We start from the raw sequence: 21,798 nt of genomic DNA on the forward strand, positions 1-21,798 counted from the left end.
ATGCTACATATGCTTAGCTCCTGATGTTGCCGCTGGAATGCTTGGCCCCGTGATTGCTGCTTGCAGCTATATTTATTATTCTTCTTCTTCCGCCGCAAGTCTATGGCAGCCCATAGAACCGATTGCGGGAAAGTTGTATAATTTGGCACACTGATAGAGGACAGTCCCAACATTAACTATAGCAAATTTGAAGTCTCTATCTCCTACTCTCTAGCGCCACCACTTGTCCAAACTTTCAATGTTTGTATGCTAATAACTTTTGAACCGTAAGCCAGAAAATGGAAATTCTTTTTTCCTCTGAATCCTTGGCTCATGCCAAGTCGAATGAACCCCAAAATTCAAAAATCGCAAGGTTTAGTTTTTTCGCTATTTTCAATTATTCGAAAAACCTACTTTTTCGAACTCGTCCTAGACGGTTAGTCCGATTGCCACGAAAATTGGCTCAGATCATCTTCAGACCATGCTGGCAAAAAGTTATGGAATTCAAGTTGATTCGTCCAACTGTTGTCGAATGACACGTAAACAAATTTGACGAAAAGCACGCAAACATGCACGTGAGGCTATATCCCGGCAACGGTTTGTCATATTGAGACCAAACTTGGCGTGTGTTATAACAAGCATGAACTGAGACTACCTGCAGTGTTTCGACACAGCGCCACCTAGTGGTCAGGAGATATGAAAAATGCATATTTTGGCTTATAACTACTGAATGGTTTGGCCAAAAATCACACAACTGGTCTCTTTAGATTCAGTGAGTCATGTCGAGTCAAATGATATCCAATTTTCCTGTGTCGGCCATTTTAGGCGTCGGCCATTTTGAATTATGATTTAAAATGCTGTATTTTTTGAACGCAGCATCGTATCGTTTCGCAAATAATTACAAAAATATTCGGCTCCATGCCCTGAAGGTACTCAAAAAGTTTGGTGGCAGCGCCACCTTGTGGCCAATAGTTATAATGAAATATCACATAAATGCTAATAACTTTTGAATAAATTAGTCTATTAAAATTAAAATGGTCTCACTATATTCTGTGGGTCATGCCGAGAGTATTGATACCAATAATGTGAAAATTGGCCTTACTTCCTGTCCGCCATTTTGCTTAATGTTGAAAACCTACTTTTTCGAACTCCTCCTAGACCGTTAGCCCAATTTTCACCAAATTTGACGTGCATCATCTTCAGACCATGCTGGCAAAAAGTTATGGATTTTGTGTCGATATACGTAACGGTTCTCATTTAGCGCATCAACGAATTTGCTGGAAGGGTGCCAAAATGCATTTGAGGCTGTATCTCTGCAACACTTTGACATATTTGCACCAAACTTTGTATGTGTCATCGCCACCTCACACTGACCATGCCACATAAATTTGGTAACAGCGCCACCTATTGGTCAAGAGTAATAAACCATTCATTAACCATGAGTAATTACACTTTTTAAAATGCTAATAACTTTTTAATGCATTAGCCTATTTGAAGGAAACTGGGCTCAAAATATTCCCTGGCTTATGCCGATAACATAGATACCAAATATACCACGGTAAGCTGAACTTCCGGTCCGCCATTTTGATTTATGTTGAAAACATACTTTTTCGAACTCCTGATCAACCGTATGTCCGATTTTCACCAAATTCGAATCAAATGATCTTCAGGCTATACTGATTCAAAGTTATGGATTTTGAGTCGATAGACAAAACCGTTTTCGCATACCACATCGACGAATTTGAGGCACAATGAGAAAATGACACTTGAGGCTGTATCCCTGGAATGCTTTGACATATTGACACCAAACTTTGTGTGTGTCATTGAAAAGTCACACAGAGTACACCAAATTGATTTTATAACAGTGTCACCTATTGGTCAAGCTTGATAAACCAAGTAATCATGCTACTAGAGGTGGTATTGGTGTTTTTTTTTTTTTTGCCATTTCAAATACAATAATTCCAAAATTGCTGTTATTGCTCATTAATGTATTTGGTGTGATGCTTTATGCGATGCTTAGCTACTACATTTGCCGTTGGAGTGCTTGGCCCCGTAATTGCTGCTTGCAGCTATATTTATTATTCTGCTTCTTCTTCTTCTTCCGCCACAAGTCTATGGCAGCCCATAGAACCGATTGCGGGAAAGTTGTATAATTTGGCACACTGATAGAGGACAGTCCCAATATTAACCATAGCAAATTTGAAGTCTCTAACTCCAACTCTCTAGCGCCACCACTTGTCCAAACTTTCAATGTTTATATGCGAATAACTTTTGAACCGTAAGCCAGAAAATTGAAATTCTTTTTTCCTCTGAATCCTTGGCTCGAGCCAAGTCAAATGAATCCCGAAATTCAAAAATCGCAAGGTTTAGTTTTTTCGCTATCTTAAATTTTTCGAAAAACCTACTTTTTCGAACTCGTCCTAGACGGTTAGTCCGATTTTCACGAAAATTGGCTCAGATCATCTTCAGACCATGCTGGCAAAAAGTTATGGAATTCAAGTTGATTCGTCCAACCGTTGTTGAATGACACGTGTACAAATTTGACGAAAAGCACGCAAAAATGCATGTAAGGCTATATCTCGGCAACGGTTTGGCATATTGAGACCAAACTTGGTGTGTGTTATAATAACCATGACCTGAGATTACCTGCAGTGTTTCGACACAGCACCACCTAGTGGTCAGGAGATATGAAAAATGCATATTTTGGCTTATAACTTCTGAATGGTTTGGTCAAAAATCACAAAACTGGTCTCTTAAGATTCAGTGCATCATGTCGAGTCGAATGATATGAAATTTTCCCGTGTCGGCCATTTAAGGCGTCGGCCATTTTGAATTATGTTATAAAATGCTGTATTTTTTGAACGCAGCATCGTATCGGTACGAAAATAATTACAAAAATATTCGGCTCCATGCCCTGAAGGCACTCAAAAAGTTTGGTGGCAGCGCCACCTTGTGGCCAATAGTTATAATGAAATATCACATAAATGCTAATAACTTTTGAATAAATTAGACTATTAAAATTAAAATGGTCTCGCTATATTCTGTGGGTCATGCCGAGAGCATGGATACCAATTATGTGAAAATTGGCCATACTTCCTGTCCGCCATTTTGCTTAATGTTGAAAACCTACTTTTTCGAACTACTCCTAGACCGTCACCAAATTTGACGTGAATCATCTTCAGACCATGCTGGCAAAAAGTTATGGATTTCGTGTCGATATATGAAACGGTTCTCATTTACCGTATCAACGAATTTGCTGGAAGGGTGCCAAAATGCATTTGAGCTGTATCTCTGCAACACTTTGACATATTTGCACCAAGCTTTGTATGTGTCATCGCCACCTCACACTGACCATGCCCCATAAATTTGGTAACAGCGCCATCTATTGGTCAAGAGTAATAAATAATTAATTAACCATGAGTAATTACACTTATTAAAATGCTAATAACTTTTTATTGCATTAGCCTATTTGAATGAAACTGGGCTCAAAATATTCCCTGGCGTATACCGATAACAAAGATACCAAATATGCCATAGTAAGCTGAACTTCCGGTCTGCCATTTTGATTTATGTTGAAAACATACTTTTTCGAACTCCTCATCAACCTTATGTCCGATTTTCACCAAATTCGAATCAAATGATCTTCAGACTATGCTAACGCAAAGTTATGGATTTTGTGTCGATAGACAAAACCGTTTTCGCATACCACATCGACGAATTTGAGGCACAATGAGAAAATGACACTTGAGGCTGTATCCCTGGAATGCTTTGGCATATTGACACCAAACTTTGTGTGTGTCATTGAAAAGTCACACAGAGTACACCAAATTGATTTTATAACAGTGCCACCTATTGGTCAAACTTGATAAGCCAAGTAATCATGCTACTAGAGGTAGTATTTATGATTTTTTTTAGCCGTTTCAATAACAATAATTCCAAAATTGCTGTTATTGCTCATTAATGTATTTGGTGTGATGCTTCATGCGATGCTTAGCTCCTACATTTGCCGTTGGAGTGCCTAACCCCGTAATTGCTGCTTGCAGCTATATTTATTATTATTATTTTATATGCTATGTTATGAACATAACATTTCAAACATACTGAAATACTTTATTCACGGAGTGAAGGCGGAGCGTGTTTCTGGTCAATAGCCGCATTTCCACTGTCGGGCCAGTGCGAGCCAGGGCTTAAAGCGGGTCGGGCGGGGCTCATAGGCTCAGGCCAGTAGCACCGAGGCCAGAATAGCGCAGGGTTTCCACAGTGGCCTCTCAGAACAACATCATGCAACCTCATTATTTCTAGAAAGTTGGATGTGCTGAACCGGTTTATATAGGTTTAATTCCTCCATTTTCTGTGAGAAGCACAGAATTGGAGATGCTGGAGAGAGTGATAATGTGTCTGGTGAGATGGGCTGTGTCTCTGGTGTTTCCGGTGGCTGTGATGTGTTGTCCTGGCTTTCCTGGCTGTTTTCCAGAAAGTAGTACTTGGGTGGTGAATCTTGTAGTTGTTTTGATACATCACAGTCAGTCTGTGAGCTCTGTGGGCAGGGCTCAGCATGGATAGTGTCTATCTGAAGGATGACGAAGGGAGAAGTAAATATTGTCCTTAAACACTCTTGCACCAAGTTTGTTTGGGTGGAGGCCATCCGGTTTAAACAATTGTCTATGGCCCCAGAAAAGATTGAAGTTGTCGATGAAATTTACTCCTTTTATGCTGCAAGATCTTTGTAGCCATGTGTTCAGCCCAAGCAAGCGTGAAAACATTTGTTCCCCTTGCCGGGAGTGGTCCATTGATGAACGACTGAACTTTGAGTCTTTGAAGTGTTTCAAAGAGTTCAATGATGTCCTTCTTAAAGAGTTCTGACTGCTCTTTCCGAATATCATTCTTCCCCACATGGATGATGATTTGATTTGCAGTCTTGTGCTTCATCAGAATGTTCTGAAGTTCCTTGTTCAAATCAGAGACCGTTGCTTGAGGAAGGCAGCATGTTGTTGTAGTCCTGCTATGGATGTTTCTGATAACAGAGTCACCCACTATCAGAGTCCTGGGCTCGGCTGCGCTCTGAGCTGAATGCCGCTGTCTGCTCGACCTTGACCGCCTGTTAGTAGCGGTGTTAGCTGCTGGCTGATCAGATCCATGTTTAATCACATTTGGGGATTCCTCGCCCACATTCATTAATGCTTCAAATCTGTTCTCCAGATGTATAGGGGGTGGTAGAATTCCAGTATTCACAAGCCTTGTCATAGTCGAATCTGGGGTAAAGGAAGCTATGGCAGCAATACGAGAAACTCGTGTCAATCTGATATCTCGTGTTCCTTTGGGTCTCGCTCCCTGTTTGTGCCAACGATTAGTGTGGCGATCAGTTTTGGCTTGTTCCTCTACACTTGGTATAAACTGTTGAGATTCAGAAGATTCATGGGACTCACCGGCTGTATGCTGAGGGGGTCCATGACGACGGTCTGCTAAGTGTTCCGTCTGTTTTGGAAGTCCAGAAAGTAACTTTGTTTCAAGAATCACAATCCTTTGTAGAAGTTTTCAGCAGTTCATGCAACAAGTAGATCCAACAGGAGGCATTTTCTCTCTCTTCTGTTTGAATGTAGGCATTTGTTTTCCCGTCTCCGGAATGCAAGCTGTTCGCAGTGGGAGACAAAGTCTTTTTTTTGTAGTATTATTCCAGTCCCAATGTTTTTAGTTTTAGCGTTTGTGTCAAAAATCTGTTGTTTGAGCACTGTGCTGATCTGCTGAAGTAAAAATCTTAGAAGAATCAGAGAAAAGTACATTCCTAGTGCCGCCTAGCCTAAGTGTCGGTTACGTTCAATAAAAAACACACATGGCCTGTTCTCAAGTTGACGACTTCATTAAGTTTTGTTTCATAGAAAACTATTTTTAAAAGATTTTGTATAAATTGTATCTTAATTTTGATCAATGTTTTATCAGTCAGTTGCCCGTATTTAATATTGCAGGATCACTTGCATTGCATGTGAACTAAACTCAGTGTGTGCCTCACAGAAATATAGGCTATATATTACAAAAAAGCTTGAAATGTCTTCTTTTAAACGAAAATATTCCAACCAAAATAAATGGGCTACTCTCTGATGATGTAGTCCATATGAAATGTGCATTTCTCTCTTGCGTTCATGGTGAGTCTGCATTGTCAACTTTGTCAACATCTTTGCAGCGACGCCAAAAACACCAGTTTATTACTAAACAATAAAATGACTCCTTGCATATTTTCGAACCAGCAGGCCATTCTGGGTTGAGCGAGACCGCACGGAATGAGCGAGCGGATCGGGATATTCAGAAATGCGCTCTCCGCTCACGAGCTCAGATCGGAACAAACCCGAGCCTCAATGTCTGCTGACCTTGCAGAAACGTACAAATAGACATAGCCAGACTAGACTATTTTGGTACAAATTATGAGCTTACTGACGATTTTTTTTAATTCTTGAAAAAATATAATAAAGTTTTTTTGCTTTGTTTTTTGCCTAGTTAGTTTTGCCTAAGTTCCTATGGTCAAATGATGCTATGATGAGCATTTACTGCTTTTTAAAAATGTAGGTCGGGTACAATATTTTTTATTTTTTTGCAGTCTGAGTTGCGGGCGGGTTAGTTGAAAATGTCGGTCGGGTTATTAGTACATTGACCCGTGCATCACTGGTGCAAGTGGATAGATTCGCGCTCAAGCATTATTTTAATGTGCTTTCACATTACAATAATGAGCTCTCTTTGCTGCTTCTGAACCTCGTACACAACTTACTGTATATGCACTGCAGATGGAGTACATGTGACCCTTGGGCAATGAATATATTGGGCAAAACATATAACACATGAGGCACCGCTACAGTGAGCTCTATGACCAATGCATGACAAAAAAATAAAAATCCCTGAACACAGTTTTATTAAATTTTTGTTCCATATGTCTAGACATTTTGTTTGACATCTTAGTGATTATTTTGACTTATCTCTGTTCTAGAGACATTTGATAAAGCTCTCATCGGTTTTCTTTTGGAAATATATTTAATATTTATACTGAATGCATTTATGACTGTGTGCCAAAATCGTGATTAAAATCGAAATCGCAAAATTGATTAAAAAAAAAATCATCTTTTTTTTACCATATCGCACAGCCCTACCGTGAACCATTCGGTACCAATACTCATACTGGCATACCCCTAGGTCAGATGAAACTAAAATTTGTATCAAAGGAGAAAGATGCCAGATAACATAAGAGGACCAGTGAGAATTAACCTATTTTTCTCGTTTGTGCAAAATATTAATATAGTGTGCATGTATAACAGGGAGGTATAGTGCTGAAACAATTACAGCTACTGGACAAAGTATGCTCAAAGGCATTCATCTTAAATGTTACTGAAATGTACCGTACCTGAATTCCTAAGTATTACACACTTAATAGTTGGAACATTCACTCATATGTGTGTGATAAATTCATAAAATATAAAAACAGCTTACTCCATGGCTGACAAGTCCATGTCGACTTCCTCTCCATTCATCAGAGGGATTTTCTTCTTCTTGTTCCTGGCAGAGAAAGAATTGTTTTGTGTTTAACGCCATGCCAGCTTCTGTTATTATTTTCACGACAAGAAAATATTATAAATTATATTAGGTTTAGGGCTGCAACAAATAATCAATAAAATTTATAATGATCTGTTATTGGATATTACATTTAGAATTTCAAGTCAACATGTAATTCAAGCATTTTATGACAGTAACTGTAAAGGGATAACATCATGTATTGAATATAAAGACGTTCCTTACACTTACAGAATAAAGAAATCACAGTAAAAGGTTAACACATTCAGAGTGAATGTGTGCGTTCATGCAGAACATTCTCATGATCTGTCAACAGAAAAGTTTGTGTTCTTCTTTTTGATCTTCATTATAATCTCCATTTTTGGGCCCTATTTACACTTGGAATTAAAGGGGCTATATATTCTACAATTTAAATTTTTCCTTTCTCTTTGGAGTGTTACAATCTCTTGGTGCATAAAAATGATTTGTAAAGTCGCAAAGACTAAAATCTAAAATTCAAAGAGATATTCTTTATACAGGTTGAAGTCAGCAACGACTACGTTAAACAGCTCATTCTAACATGATGTAGTCAAGACGTAGGAAGATTTGCATAACACCACCCAAATGTTCATACAAAGAAAGACGTAGCTTTAATTTTTGGTGCTGCTGCCACCGCCAGGTAAGTGAAACTTTGTTTGGCCTTCCAAATGAGGACACAACTAGAAATGTGGTTAAGTGGCATTTAAAACACTGTTCCGGAACAGTTCAACTCAAATATTCAGATGTGTGCAGCACATGGAGATAGACTAAGAGATAGAGAAGCCTACAATGCCAGTGTCTGTTTCTATAAAGTGGGGCAATTCCAACTTTGCAAGGGCAGTCTGGCGCTTCTGACTCATAGTCTTTAGGTACATTTTTATATTTAAAGAATTTGCCACTGATGATTCAAATTCAGTGCAGAGTGACAATTGTTGCTTTTCATTTCTCCGATCTCGAATGCAGACATTGTTTTATCTTTACACAATGCATAAAAAGAGTACAAGTAATTATAATCAGTAATTATGTCCCCACTGGATGCAACAAAGGCCTTTTTTATAATGGGATTTATTGGCTTTGCAGACAGAGCATCACATTACTGAAAGGGGCGTAAAAAAATAAATCAAATGCATGAGGAATTCAGCTAAAACAGATTACATCACACCAAATACGCAAAATAATGTTATTTTTAGCAATGTCATATGAACCCTTTAATGTGCATTTTGGTTGATCGGATCACATACCCGTTGGACAAAGACACATACCCATTTAAACCTGGTATTTTAATCTCTTCTGTCCAGATTACCTCAAATTACCTCAAAGAAGATCAAACATTTTATGCCTGAGTTACAACAACTTCTCTTGCTGTGGCGAGACATTAAATTTTGTCATGGCGCCATGGACACGCCCAAAAACTCAAGGTCTCCACATTTTAACATTGCACAGGCCTTTAGATTATACTGACCACAAAAAATACATTAATGTCAAAAAATTTCTAGGAGTAGTTTGTTGCAGCGTAAAACATGTCACTTCCTGTTGCCTGCAGGTGGCGCTATGACTATAACTGAATATGGGCATGTAGATCTGTTAAGGGCAGAAGTCTTATCTAACATGTGAAGTTTGGGGCAGATTGGACATTGTATGTCTTGGTTACAGCAACTTCCTTTTTCATGGCGAAACATTGAAATTTGTCAGGCCGCCATGGACACGCCCTTTAACTAAACCTCAAGATCTTCGCAATTTAACATCGCAAAGGCCTTTAGATTACACTGACCAAGTTTGGTTTTGATCGGAATAAATCTCTAGGAGGAGTTCGTTAAAGAACAACCCCTGAAAATGGCAAAAACAACACCAATTTTGCAGAGAAAATTCTAAATAACCGACTTCCTGTTGGGATTCAGATTTCGTACCATGAGACTTTTTCGTAGGTATTGGTGAGTTACATGTGTATACCGATTTTTGTACATGTAAGTGAAACATAGCTCGAGGCGCATCCGTTGAAAAGTGTATAGGTGGCAGTATTGAGCCATTTTGCAACACCCGATGGAATATTGGCCTTCAGATGTGTTCAGGCCAGGACTCTTATCACACCTGTGAAGTTTGGGGAAGATCAGACATTTTATGCCCGAGTTATAACATCTTTTAGTCCAAAGGCGAGACATCGAACTTCGTCACGGCGCCTGACACGCCTTTTAACGAAATCTTTATCTTCACAACTTAACATGGCACAGGCCTTTAGATTAGACTGACCACAAAAAAGACACTGATGTCATAAAATTTCTAGGAGTAGTTTGTCGCAGTGTAAAATATGTCACTTCCTGTTGCCAATATGGTCACTGGCATTGTCAATGGTCAATGTATGTCTAAGTTACAGCAACTTTGAAGAAGAAGAAGAATAGACGGAGCAGATACAAGAGGGTCCTCGCACCATCGGTGCTTGGGCCCTAATGACTAGTTAGACTTTTGATGACTACAGCGCCACGCAGAGCGTTCTCAAAGAATTCTGCTAAAGATTACCCAAGAGTCTCCTGGTCTTCGTTTCTGAGTTGCCAACAGTTTTTGGTGCCGTGACCTGGATAGAGCTTCTCATCTGAAACCAGATTGAAACTGCAATCTCAACAAAGCACCAGAACGACCAGACACAGGACCAGTTTCTTCCCTCAGGCAATCCATCTTATGAACAGCTGATAATAACGGCGAACACACTACACTTTATATTTATATACACATACACTTTATTTATCTAACACACATACTTAGTATACACTTAAATTTTGCACATAATACACATGTACATGCTTGGGCCCTAATGACTAGTTAGACTTTTGATGACTACAGCGCCACGCAGAGCGTTCTCAAAGAATTCTGCTAAAGATTACCCAAGAGTCTCCTGGTCTTCGTTTCTGAGTTGCCAACAGTTTTTGGTGCCGTGACCTGGATAGAGCTTCTCATCTGAAACCAGATTGAAACTGCAATCTCAACAAAGCACCAGAACGACCAGACACAGGACCAGTTTCTTCCCTCAGGCAATCCATCTTATGAACAGCTGATAATAACGGCGAACACACTACACTTTATATTTATATACACATACACTTTATTTATCTAACACACATACTTAGTATACACTTAAATTTTGCACATAATACACATGTACATACATAACTGCATTTTGTAATATACCTGCCTACAATTTTCATTTGTATATTGTCATTCACTATCTACTTATTTATATTTTTTATTCTTTTATTATGCGTTTTATGTTCTGTCGCTGTCATTCTGTTGTACTGCGGAGCTTCTGTCACGAAAACAAATTCCTCGTATGTGTAAACATACCTGGCAATAAAGCTCATTCTGATTCTGATTCTGACTTCATTCCAGACTTAATCTTTCTGTTCAGCCAATGGTTGGTGAGTGTAACTATCCAAAAGAACCTTGAAAAGAAAAGACCAGTATCCTCAGCGCCGCCAGAGAAGAGTTAACAAACAGCTGTAGAGTTTGGTTAATTAAGTTACCCTCTAAAAAATATATTTTAGAGATGAAAGTAATCTTCCGTTTAGACAAGGAAGATTAGCATCACATGCTAATATTTTGCTTATCCTCTGTGTCTGGCAGGGAAGTTTAGCATAAAGTGCTAGTAATTTGTGTTTTTATCCTCAGCTTGCCAGGGAAGTGTTAGAAGTGTCCTTTTGTGTCAGAAATACTTTACAAAATGTTGAGAAGGAATGCTAAGCTGATTCCAATAACTAAGAAAGGTGGACTAGCCACTCCTTCGTGGACAGTGAGTTCAAATCCTTGTTAGGACAGCACATGGACTCAATTGTGACAGAGTCAGTCAGATTGGATCTGATAAAGAAATTTGGTATTTATTCAATACAGAAAAGCCTTGCCATTCTTAGATCTAACTTGGTCTAACAAAACTCTCAAAAGTAATCTAGACAGTTTAGTTACTTGGGAAAGAAACACTGATGTTAAAGCCAGAGTAAAGATTGCAGCAGCATCTTTTCAGGTCAAAACAGAGAACCAACAAAAAAGTAAAAGTCCTAAGGAGGAGGGCAGTTGACATTTTTGCGGTAAAACTGGACACTGGATGAAAGTGTAGAAAAAGCAAGAAGACATTAAGAGAAATGAACAGCTTTACTCAGCTCCTACTCGGTCTACCTACCACTCTGAAGCTGCCCCTCCCCACGTCACCTAGCTGTTGGAGCAGTTTGCTCAGATGTTAACTGTAAGGGCTGTGAGTGCTTAACTTCCCCAGTAATGTACAGTATTGTTCAAAATAATAGCAGTACAATGTGACTAACCAGAATAATCAAGGTTTTTAGTATATTTTTTATTGCTACGTGGCAAACAAGTTACCAGTAGGATCAGTAGATTGTCAGAAAACAAACAAGACCCAGCATTCATGATATGCACGCTCTTAAGGCTGTGCAATTGGGCAATTAGTTGAAAGGGGTGTGTTCAAAAAAATAGCAGTGTCTACCTTTGACTGTACAAACTCAAAACTATTTTGTACAAACATTTTTTTTTTTTCTGGGATTTAGCAATCCTGTGAATCACTAAACTAATATTTAGTTGTATGACCACAGTTTTTTAAAACTGCTTGACATCTGTGTGGCATGGAGTCAACCAACTTGTGGCACCTCTCAGCTGTTATTCCACTCCATGATTCTTTAACAACATTCCACAATTCATTCACATTTCTTGGTTTTGCTTCAGAAACAGCATTTTTGATATCACCCCACAAGTTCTCAATTGGATTAAGGTCTGGAGATTGGGCTGGCCACTCCATAACATTAATTTTGTTGGTTTGGAACCAAGACTTTGCCCGTTTACTAGTGTGTTTTGGGTCATTGTCTTGTTGAAACAACCATTTCAAGGGCATGTCCTCTTCAGCATAGGGCAACATGACCTCTTCAAGTATTTTAACATATGCAAACTGATCCATGATCCCTGGTATGCGATAAATAGGCCCAACACCATAGTAGGAGAAACATGCCCATATCATGATGCTTGCACCTCCATGCTTCACTGTCTTCACTGTGTACTGTGGCTTGAATTCAGAGTTTGGGGGTCGTCTCACAAACTGCCTGTGGCCCTTGGACCCAAAAAGAACAATTTTACTCTCATCAGTCCACAAAATGTTCCTCCATTTCTCTTTAGGCCAGTTGATGTGTTCTTTGGCAAATTGTAACCTCTTCTGCACATGCCTTTTTTTTAACAGAGGGACTTTGCGGGGGATTCTTGAAAATAGATTAGCTTCACACAGACGTCTTCTAACTGTCACAGTACTTACAGGTAACTCCAGACTGTCTTTGATCATCCTGGAGGTGATCATTGGCTGAGCCTTTGCCATTCTGGTTATTCTTCTATCCATTTTGATGGTTGTCTTCCATTTTCTTCCACGTCTCTCTGGTTTTGCTCTCCATTTTAAGGCATTGGAGATCATTTTAGCTGAACAGCCTATCATTTTTTGCACCTCTTTATAGGTTTTCCCCTCTCTAATCAACTTTTTAATCAAAGTACGCTGTTCTTCTGAACAATGTCTTGAACGACCCATTTTCCTCAGCTTTCAAATGCATGTTCAACAAGTGTTGGCTTCATCCTTAAATAGGGGCCACCTGATTCACACCTGTTTCTTCACAAAATTGATGACCTCAATGATTGAATGCCACACTGCTATTTTTTTGAACACACCCCTTTCAACTAATTCAACTAATTGCCCAATTGCACAGCCTATTTTATTGTTTGGATAAAAAAATAGAATTTAAATTAATTGATTTTAACAAAATAATCATTAGTTGCAAATCTAATTCGTTTTTAAAAAATCTATTTTAGCTAAAACTTCTAAAACTGTATCTTGTTTACAGGGTTCGTACAAAAACTGCAAAATGTAATTCCAGGACTTTCAAGGACTTTTTTTAGCATTACTTTTTTGGTTTTTAAGGACTAAAATCAGAGATCTCACTTATCAAACAATATTGTTATTATCTATCAAATTCTAATAAATTAATAAAACAAAATGGCACAAATAAAGTGCAGCACAAAAGCCTGCAATGACTGAGGCAACTTTTACCCTAAAAGATATTACGGCAAAATTATTGCTTTCATTATTCAAACAGATTTTTTTTTTTCATGAATATGATTGACCTGAAGAATGAAAGCAGTATCATACACTTGGGATATTATGAGCCTTATCACCATTTATCAACACTTTATGTGACAATACACATGAGATATACAGATACTTGGTTCACTAGAATGAGTCAATATTTTAAGTTTTTTTTTTTTTTTTTAAGACAAAATATTTGTCATTTAATCACAAATCAAAACAATGCAGTTGTATTTTAAAATGTTTTAGCCCCCCTGGAGTTGATCCCCTCATATATCAGTCCCTCCAGAAAAACGCAGATCATTTTTGTGATTGTTGCGGGCAAAAATCCTTGATTTTGCGGCAGGTTTTCATAAAAATGTGATGGAATATGCGGGATATTTTTGCAATCTTATGCGATGAAATTGCAGGAACTTGCAAAAACTGAGGTTTGATGAAAAAGAGAAAAAAAATTCTATCATTCGCCATCCTCATACTCATCCCTCTGTAACACACCGGGTAACTGCTTCGCGCTGTCTTTTGCGCATATTTTTGTTGGCAGATGAGAATGATTTGCGTCCTTCACCCTGGTTGCACCACGGGCTTCACAGATGATGTTCATGTCGCACAATTACGTCACTTCATAAGGTTCATAAGGATTTACTTGTGTGAAGTAAATGCAACAATTTTCAACTTTCTGCTAAGATGTGTGATTTTTTTGCAACAAAAAATTATTATTATTATGAAATCATGCTACCTCCGCATATTTTGCTTCCTGAAATCGGCAATTTATGTGGCGAAAGTGCAGTGTATTTGAAAAAATGCGACCCCCGCATAAATATGCGGCCCTTGGCTGATTATGCATTAAATCAGGTGATCGCATAATCAACTTTTTCTGGAGGGACTGATATATACGTTATGAGGAATCTTCTCCTGATATCCCCGTAAAAATCTCAAATTACACTTTTAGTTCAAGCAATACATCAGTCGAATCTGTAAAGGGTCTACTTTTATTTGTATCTACACGATAAAACTTTGAGCATTTATAAAATAAAGAAAACAAACTCTGTCTGCAGCCTTGGTCTGCAGTGTAAATCTAACCACGCAAACGAGGTGAACACGGTATTGATATTTTAATGTTCCACATGAAGTGCATGTATACGCCCATATCACAGAAAACAAAGCAGTGAGACTGTTCTAGTTTTTTATTTTTTATTATTATTTTACTGTTTGCTTCGAGCTGAGAGGAATAAGACAATTCACCCCAAGAAGATGTGCTGAGGATTACCTCAGAAAAAAAGAATGAAGCTCTTAATCCAGCAGAGATCATACACAAGTCTTTTCTTTGTTTTTTAGTTTTTTTCCAAACTATAATTCCTGACTAAATGTATAATCAAGTGAAACATTATGCTTTTTATTTACATAATCTAAATGTTGTACTGTACTACTAGTATCAGTGACCATCACAATATTGTTAATAATGTAGTTTATCATTTAATTTAAGAGCTCAAACAATATACACTTTAGAAATGCTATTTATGTGATGTTCATGTATATATTTCAACAAGACACAATACCAGTCAATACCAGTTTGCTAAAGCAGTAATATTGTTCAATATTTGTACTATTTAAAATAACTGCTTTCAATTTGAATATGAGATCAAAGCTAAATTTTCAGCATCCAAATAGATAGCATCCTAATAAACTGTTTAACTGCACTTCCAAGTGAATCTCAAATTATTTTGTGAGAATTAAATCTATTCTAAATAAACTACAAACAAAAACATATACATTTATTTTGTCCTCGCATTCTTTCTTGTAACTATTCTCTCTCAGTCACATACCTGACTGAAAGGCTCATTATGCAGCTCATTATGTGGGCCTTTGTCTTTTCAGTTGTAAATCACAATAATATTCATGATAGCTGATGCCTACTCACATATGCCCTCTACAAACAAAAAGTGTCTTAGAAAATTTAAATGTATTGTTTTCTGTGAGTAAACAAGATGATTTTCACATAATCTTGAAGCAAAAATTCTAGACATGCTCCAGGTTTAACAGTCTTATGATCAAATGTTCTGGATGTGTTTTATGACCTTGTTTCAGTGACTTCAAAATTTTAGTTTTTCACTAATTATGCATAAACATTGTTTTCTCAAAGACAAAATCATGTACATATATGATATTTATATATTATTGTAGCCAAGTTTGTACTGAATACAGTGTTTTCAGACACTAGCCACTAAAATATTTAGAAGCAACTGAAAAAAAAGCACAAAAGTCAGGGCATGTCAAAACTTCTCCAGGCCCCTAAAACCTCCTAGACCTGAGAGGGTTAACAAATCTAGGGCTGTAACTTATGATTATTTTGGTAATCAAGTGATCTATTGATTATTTTGACAATTGAGTTATCTGAAAATTTTGAGTTATACAAATAGACCTAAGTGAAAAACAAGCTTACTACGAACTACTGATTAGATTCAGGCATGTATTTTTTTCCTGAAAGCAGGTCACCTACCTTCTGCTTTTAGAGTGGCAGGGAATGTCATGTTTTAGACTGTTCTCCTCTATCTGTAACGTGTGGTTAAATGACCCATCCAGTTCCTGCACTGTCACTTTAATAGGGCCCTAACAAAAAACAGAATGTGTAAGTTTTCAATATGCACATAATCATTGTCAGACCAACTAGAAGACTAGCTTCTCTCACACAATTTTCCATCTGATTTTCAAACTGCAGTCACTCACCACATATTTCTGTGTGCCAGATGACGTGTAGTCCTGACGGATCTCAAGTTCCAAAACATTTCTTTTCCTGTTGAAAGCAAAACTTCCAAAAAATTTTACGACCCCACTCTGGTCTCTGAGGTTGAGTCAAAGGAAGTAATATATTAAACTACAGTCTGCATGAGCTCAAACTTCCTAAATCAAGTGCAACGTAAATTTTGGTAACACTCTAGTTTAGGGACCAATTCGCAAGTTGCTTAATAGCATGCATATTACCATTATATTGGCTGTTTATTAGTAATTATAAAGCATATATTAAAGGGTTAGTTCACCGAAAAACATTTTTTTTTGTTAATTTTCACACCCTCAGGCCATCCAAAATATAGGAGTAGGACAGTAAAGAAGATTTGAAACCATGAGCTAAAATCATGGACCTTGAGGATTGAAAAAAGTCAGTGGCTGATCATCTTGGAGAATAAAACAAGAAAAGCTGAATAACAAGGAACTCAAAATTAATACCTGTGGCACATGACAATATATTAAGAATGTTTCCCTTTGTAAAAGCTCAATATATATCCTCAGGAGGCACAGGTATTCATTTTGTTTACCATGATTTTTTTATTCTCAAATACGGGCAGCCACTGAATTGCATGAATTTGATTAAATCACCAATGACCACGATTCCAGCTAAAATCTTCTTTATTGTTCTACAGAACCTCAAAGAAATAAAAAAATAAAAAATACAAATGGCCACTTTAACTGTAATATCACTGGATACTGCGACACAGAGTCATCACAAGCTGGGATAAGGGCTAACCCCACTAGACAAGCGATTCGATCACTCATGCTTCCAAACGTTTGCTCTGGAAAAGAAACTGGATTTTATTCAACTCAGTCAGTCTACACTGCATGAGATTGTTGTGTGTTTGTTTTCACTGAAACATGGCTTAACGACAACATCTCAGACTCCACTACTCAGCTACACGGACTTGCCTGCTATCGAGCAGACAAAGACAAAGCACTGTCTGGTAAGGCTCGTGGGGGTGGCCTGTGTGTGTATTTCAACAAAGAGTGGCGTAACAATGCTGTGGTAATGACAAAAAATTGCTGGTGGAGTTTATGTTTGTGAAGTGTCGACCGTTCTATCTGCTGCGGGAGTTCACGGCCATTGTTATTGGAACCCAGATGGCTTTTTCATAATAGCCGGTGACTTCAACCACGCAAAAAAAAAAAAAGACAGTTTTGCCAAATTTCTACCAACATCTGAGCTTTGCAACAGGGGGAAAAAATACACTGGACTCCATTTACATAGCAGAAAAGAATGCGTACAAGGCTATACCCCACCCCCACCTCCGGTACTTGGATCACATCTCTGTTATACTAATTCCAGCATACAGAACACTTCTGAAACTCGTCAAACCAGTTCAAAAACTCAACATTACGGGACTGCTTTCAGTGCCAAGACTGGAACATGTTTAAAGAGACAGCGACCTACAACAACCTCACAGAACTGCAGGAGTACACAAAGTGTGAGTGCCTACATAAAAAAGTGCATTGATGATGTGACAGTCACCAAGATCATCACCACACATGCAAACCAAAAGTCATGGATAACAGAAGAGGTTCATGGGATGCTAAAGACCAGAGCTGAAGCATTCAGATCTGTAGATAAAGCAGCTGTCAAAACAGCAAGAGCCAATTTGTCCTGTGGCATCAAAAATGCAAAACGGTCATATGCCCAAAAAAAATCAATCACTTGACATACAGCAGAGAAACATGGAGCCTGTGGCAAGCCATTCAGACCAACACTAAATACAAACTCCCGCCACAGGCCTGTGATGACGACACATCCCTCCCAGATGCACTCAACCACTCTTATTCATGGTTTGAAATGCAGAATGACACACCTGCACAGAACTGCCCATACATCCCAAATGACCAGTCTTTGTATGTCTCCAGCCAACAAGGAAGACCCTATCTAGGATTAACCCATGCAAGGCTGCGGGTCCTTAAAACATACCTGGGCATTTACTGAGAGACTGTGCTGAACAGCTGACAGATGTCCTAACAGAAATCTTCTGCCGCGTTTAAACCAAAATTACCTGGAACATTTGTACCAGGAACTTTTTTCACCCCAGACCTGTTGCTTTTTGCGTTTCCACCACGGTCTAAAGTACCGGGAAGATTAGGCAAATAGTCTTGGTGAAGTAGGTCTGCACGCTTTTCTCAGTACAAAGTTACCACAATAAAGATAGTTTGCAGTTTGATGTTCAGATTTCTTTTGTCTAGAAATACCCAGTGCACTGTCATAGACATGCAAATAATACTGAATATCATTCTCCATGATTCAGGTGACGCTGTCCTTTGGGCCGAAATCAGTTTGTTTGTTTTTCGTAGATGAATGATATTCGGTATTATTTGCATGTCTATGATAGTGCACTGCGTATTTATAGTCAAAAGAAATTTGAATATCAAACCGCAAACTATCTTTACTGCAGGTACAAAGTACGCACATTTTGGACTTGCATCCTCGGTAGTTCGGACTCCGCTCATTTGTCTCGGGAGTGTGATGTCCGTGACGACGCACATCCGGTAATTCTGCAAACAGCAGCGTACTTAAATAACATCAGTCAGCTTGCCTAGGCTTCTGCAATTTTTCCTCACTCTATATTAACAATAAAACGAAATAGGATATCAAAATACCACTGCCTTTTCATTTTCATTTAAACAATAATGAGAATTAAATTTACTTAGTTCAGGGAAATGTGTATATATAAAGCTATTACAATGAAACGAAATACATCAATTTGCCTTTTTTATTTTTTATTTTAACATATAGATAAATTAAATACAGACCAAAGATTACCTGTTTGATTTACCCAAAACAAATTATTTTATTTGCCGATTTCGTCTCAGAAATCGGCAAATCACATTTTTAAATAGGCACTGTCTTTATAAATAAACTACAGATTTGAGTTTTAAACAACTACATTCCTGCCTGAAATACTTTTAAAATTACATTTCATGACACAATAATGCCGCGTTTCCACCGAAATTACCCGGAACATTTGTACCAGGAACTTTTTTTCCCAGGAACTTTTTCCTCCCAGACCTGTTGCTTTCTGCGTTTCCACCACGGTGTAAAGTACCGGGTAGATTAGGCAAATAGACTGGGGACGTAGGTCTGTGCGTTTCTCAATACAAAGTACCGCTGATTTAAAAAAAAAAAAAAGGTACGCTGATTTTGGACGTGCATCATCGGTAGTTAGTTCTGACTTCGTGCATTCAACTGGGGAGTGTGATTTCAGCGACGACGCGAGTCCTGTAATTTTCCTCTCTGTATATTTACAATAAAACGAAATAGGATATAAAATACCACTCCCTCCTTTGGTTTTCATTTAAGCATAATAACAGCTGCAGAAATTTACTTAGTTCAGGGATATGTGTATATGCAGCCATTACAATGAAACGAAATATTATATAAATTTGCCTTTTTTATTTTCATTTTAACATATAGATAAATTGAATACAGACCAAAGAAAACCTGTTAGATTTACCCCGCAGCTGAATTATGTTATGTTTAACCACTAAAGAGACATCAGACAGCGGCACATATCAGAAGGTCTAGCCGAGGTAAGGCTGCTCTCTGCGGATACATGAGGACTGAGCTCCCGCTGATCGAGTGTAGCTCACCGTCTATGAGATCGGCGAAACACATTTTTAAATAGGCGCTGTCTTTATAAATAAACCATAGATTTGAGTTTTAAACAACTACATTCTCGCCTGAAACACTTTTAAAATTACATTTAATGACACAATAACAGTAATATTTGAAAATGATCCGAATAAATGGTGTTTGAACTCAACCAATGCTGCGTGAACTCCGATCGCTTTGGCTACTGTTATTTTCCCCTCAGTATATTTACAATAAAACGAAATAGGATATAAAATACCCCTGCTTCCTTTCGTTTTCATTTAAACATAATAACAGCTGCAGAAATGTACTTAGTTCAGGGATATGTGTAATGTTATATACAGCCATTGCAATGAAACGAAATATTATATAGACTTGCCTTTTTTATTTTCATTTTAGCATATAGATAAATTGAATACAGACCAAAGAAAACCTGTAAGATTTACCCCGCAGCTGAATTATATTTTATGTTTAACCACTGAAGAGACATCAGAGCCAGCGGCACATATCAGAAGATCTGTCCGAGATGAGGCTGCTCTCTGCGGATACATGAGGACTGAGCTCCCGCTGATCGAATGGAGCTCACAGTCTCTGAGATCGGCGAAACACATTTTTAAATAGGCGCTGTCTGTATAAATAAACCACAGATTTGAGTTTTAAACAACTACATTCTCGCCTGAAATACTTTTAAAATTACATTTCATGACACAATAACAGTAATATTTTGAAAATGTTGATCCGAATAAATGGTGGTTGAACTCAACCAATCAGAATGTTTAGCGCCAAAGTCCTGCCCCCGAAAGTTCCGGAACTTTGAAAAAGTACCACCTTGCCAGCAGGGACTTTCTGAGGGGCATTTTTTTACCCGGAACTTTATTTAGTTCCTGGTTCCTGCGGTGGAAACACACCAAGTACCAGGCCAAAGTCCCTAGTTCCTGGGTAAAGTTCCTGCGGTGGAAACGCGGCTTAAGAGTAATATTTTGAATAAATGGTGGTTGAATTCACAATGCTGCATGAACTCAACCAATCAGCATGTTTAGTACCCAAGTTATGGAACTTTGAAAAGCAGGGACATTCTAAGGGGCATTTTTTTTTTACCCGGAACTTTACTTCATTCCTGGTTCCTGCAGTGGAAACACACAGAGTACCAGCCCAAAGTCCCTAGTTCCTGGGTAAAGTTCCTGCGGTGTAAACGCAGCTTTCAACACCTTTCTGAGACAAGCAGTCATCCCCACGTCTAAATGTCGGCCACAACACCTTGAGCACAACCACACTGAGCAAAGGTGATCCACAAGGCTGTGTGCTCAGCCCACTACTCTTCATGCTGCTGACCCACGACTGCACTGCAAAGTTTATATATAAATTAAGTTCATATGAGAGTCAGCAGCACTAAATTATTGGGGTTGAACAGAGCATATTTCTATAGGTTAACATTAGATTGAGTGGCCAATCAATGCTGCTAATACCTACATATTTCAGATAAGTCATATAATATAAGTCATAGACCGATCAGTCCGTCTCTGACTGCGTGACTTCACCTGTGGATTTTTGTTTTGCTGCAACTAATACAATTTTGGTTAACCAAGCCTCTTCTAGTCAACTAATGATTAGTTAACTATTAGGGGGCAGCCCTAAAAAAAAATCCATAAATATTTGGTTGCAGACTACAGCAAGTGACCAATCAAAAACAAGTGTACCACAAAAACCAACAAAACAAATCTAGAAAGATAACTGTATTCCACAT

General features: G+C 38.2%; 1 protein-coding gene across 2 annotated transcripts in view; it reads right to left on the bottom strand.

The window, feature by feature from the left end:
• taf2 (TAF2 RNA polymerase II, TATA box binding protein (TBP)-associated factor) overlaps positions 1-21,798 on the bottom strand; it is a 152,675-nt gene that overhangs the window by 97,827 nt on the left and 33,050 nt on the right. For both annotated transcript variants that reach the window (XM_052577873.1, XM_052577871.1), the window contains exons 13-15: positions 16,382-16,496; positions 16,155-16,264; positions 7,450-7,515 (exon numbers count right to left, since the gene is read on the bottom strand). In XM_052577873.1, the coding sequence (XP_052433833.1) occupies positions 7,450-7,515; positions 16,155-16,264; positions 16,382-16,496 (291 nt within the window). The remainder of the gene's footprint in view (positions 1-7,449; positions 7,516-16,154; positions 16,265-16,381; positions 16,497-21,798) is intronic.

The sequence above is a fragment of the Carassius gibelio genome, chromosome B16, assembly GCF_023724105.1.
Source record: "Carassius gibelio isolate Cgi1373 ecotype wild population from Czech Republic chromosome B16, carGib1.2-hapl.c, whole genome shotgun sequence".
NCBI lineage: Eukaryota > Metazoa > Chordata > Actinopteri > Cypriniformes > Cyprinidae > Carassius > Carassius gibelio.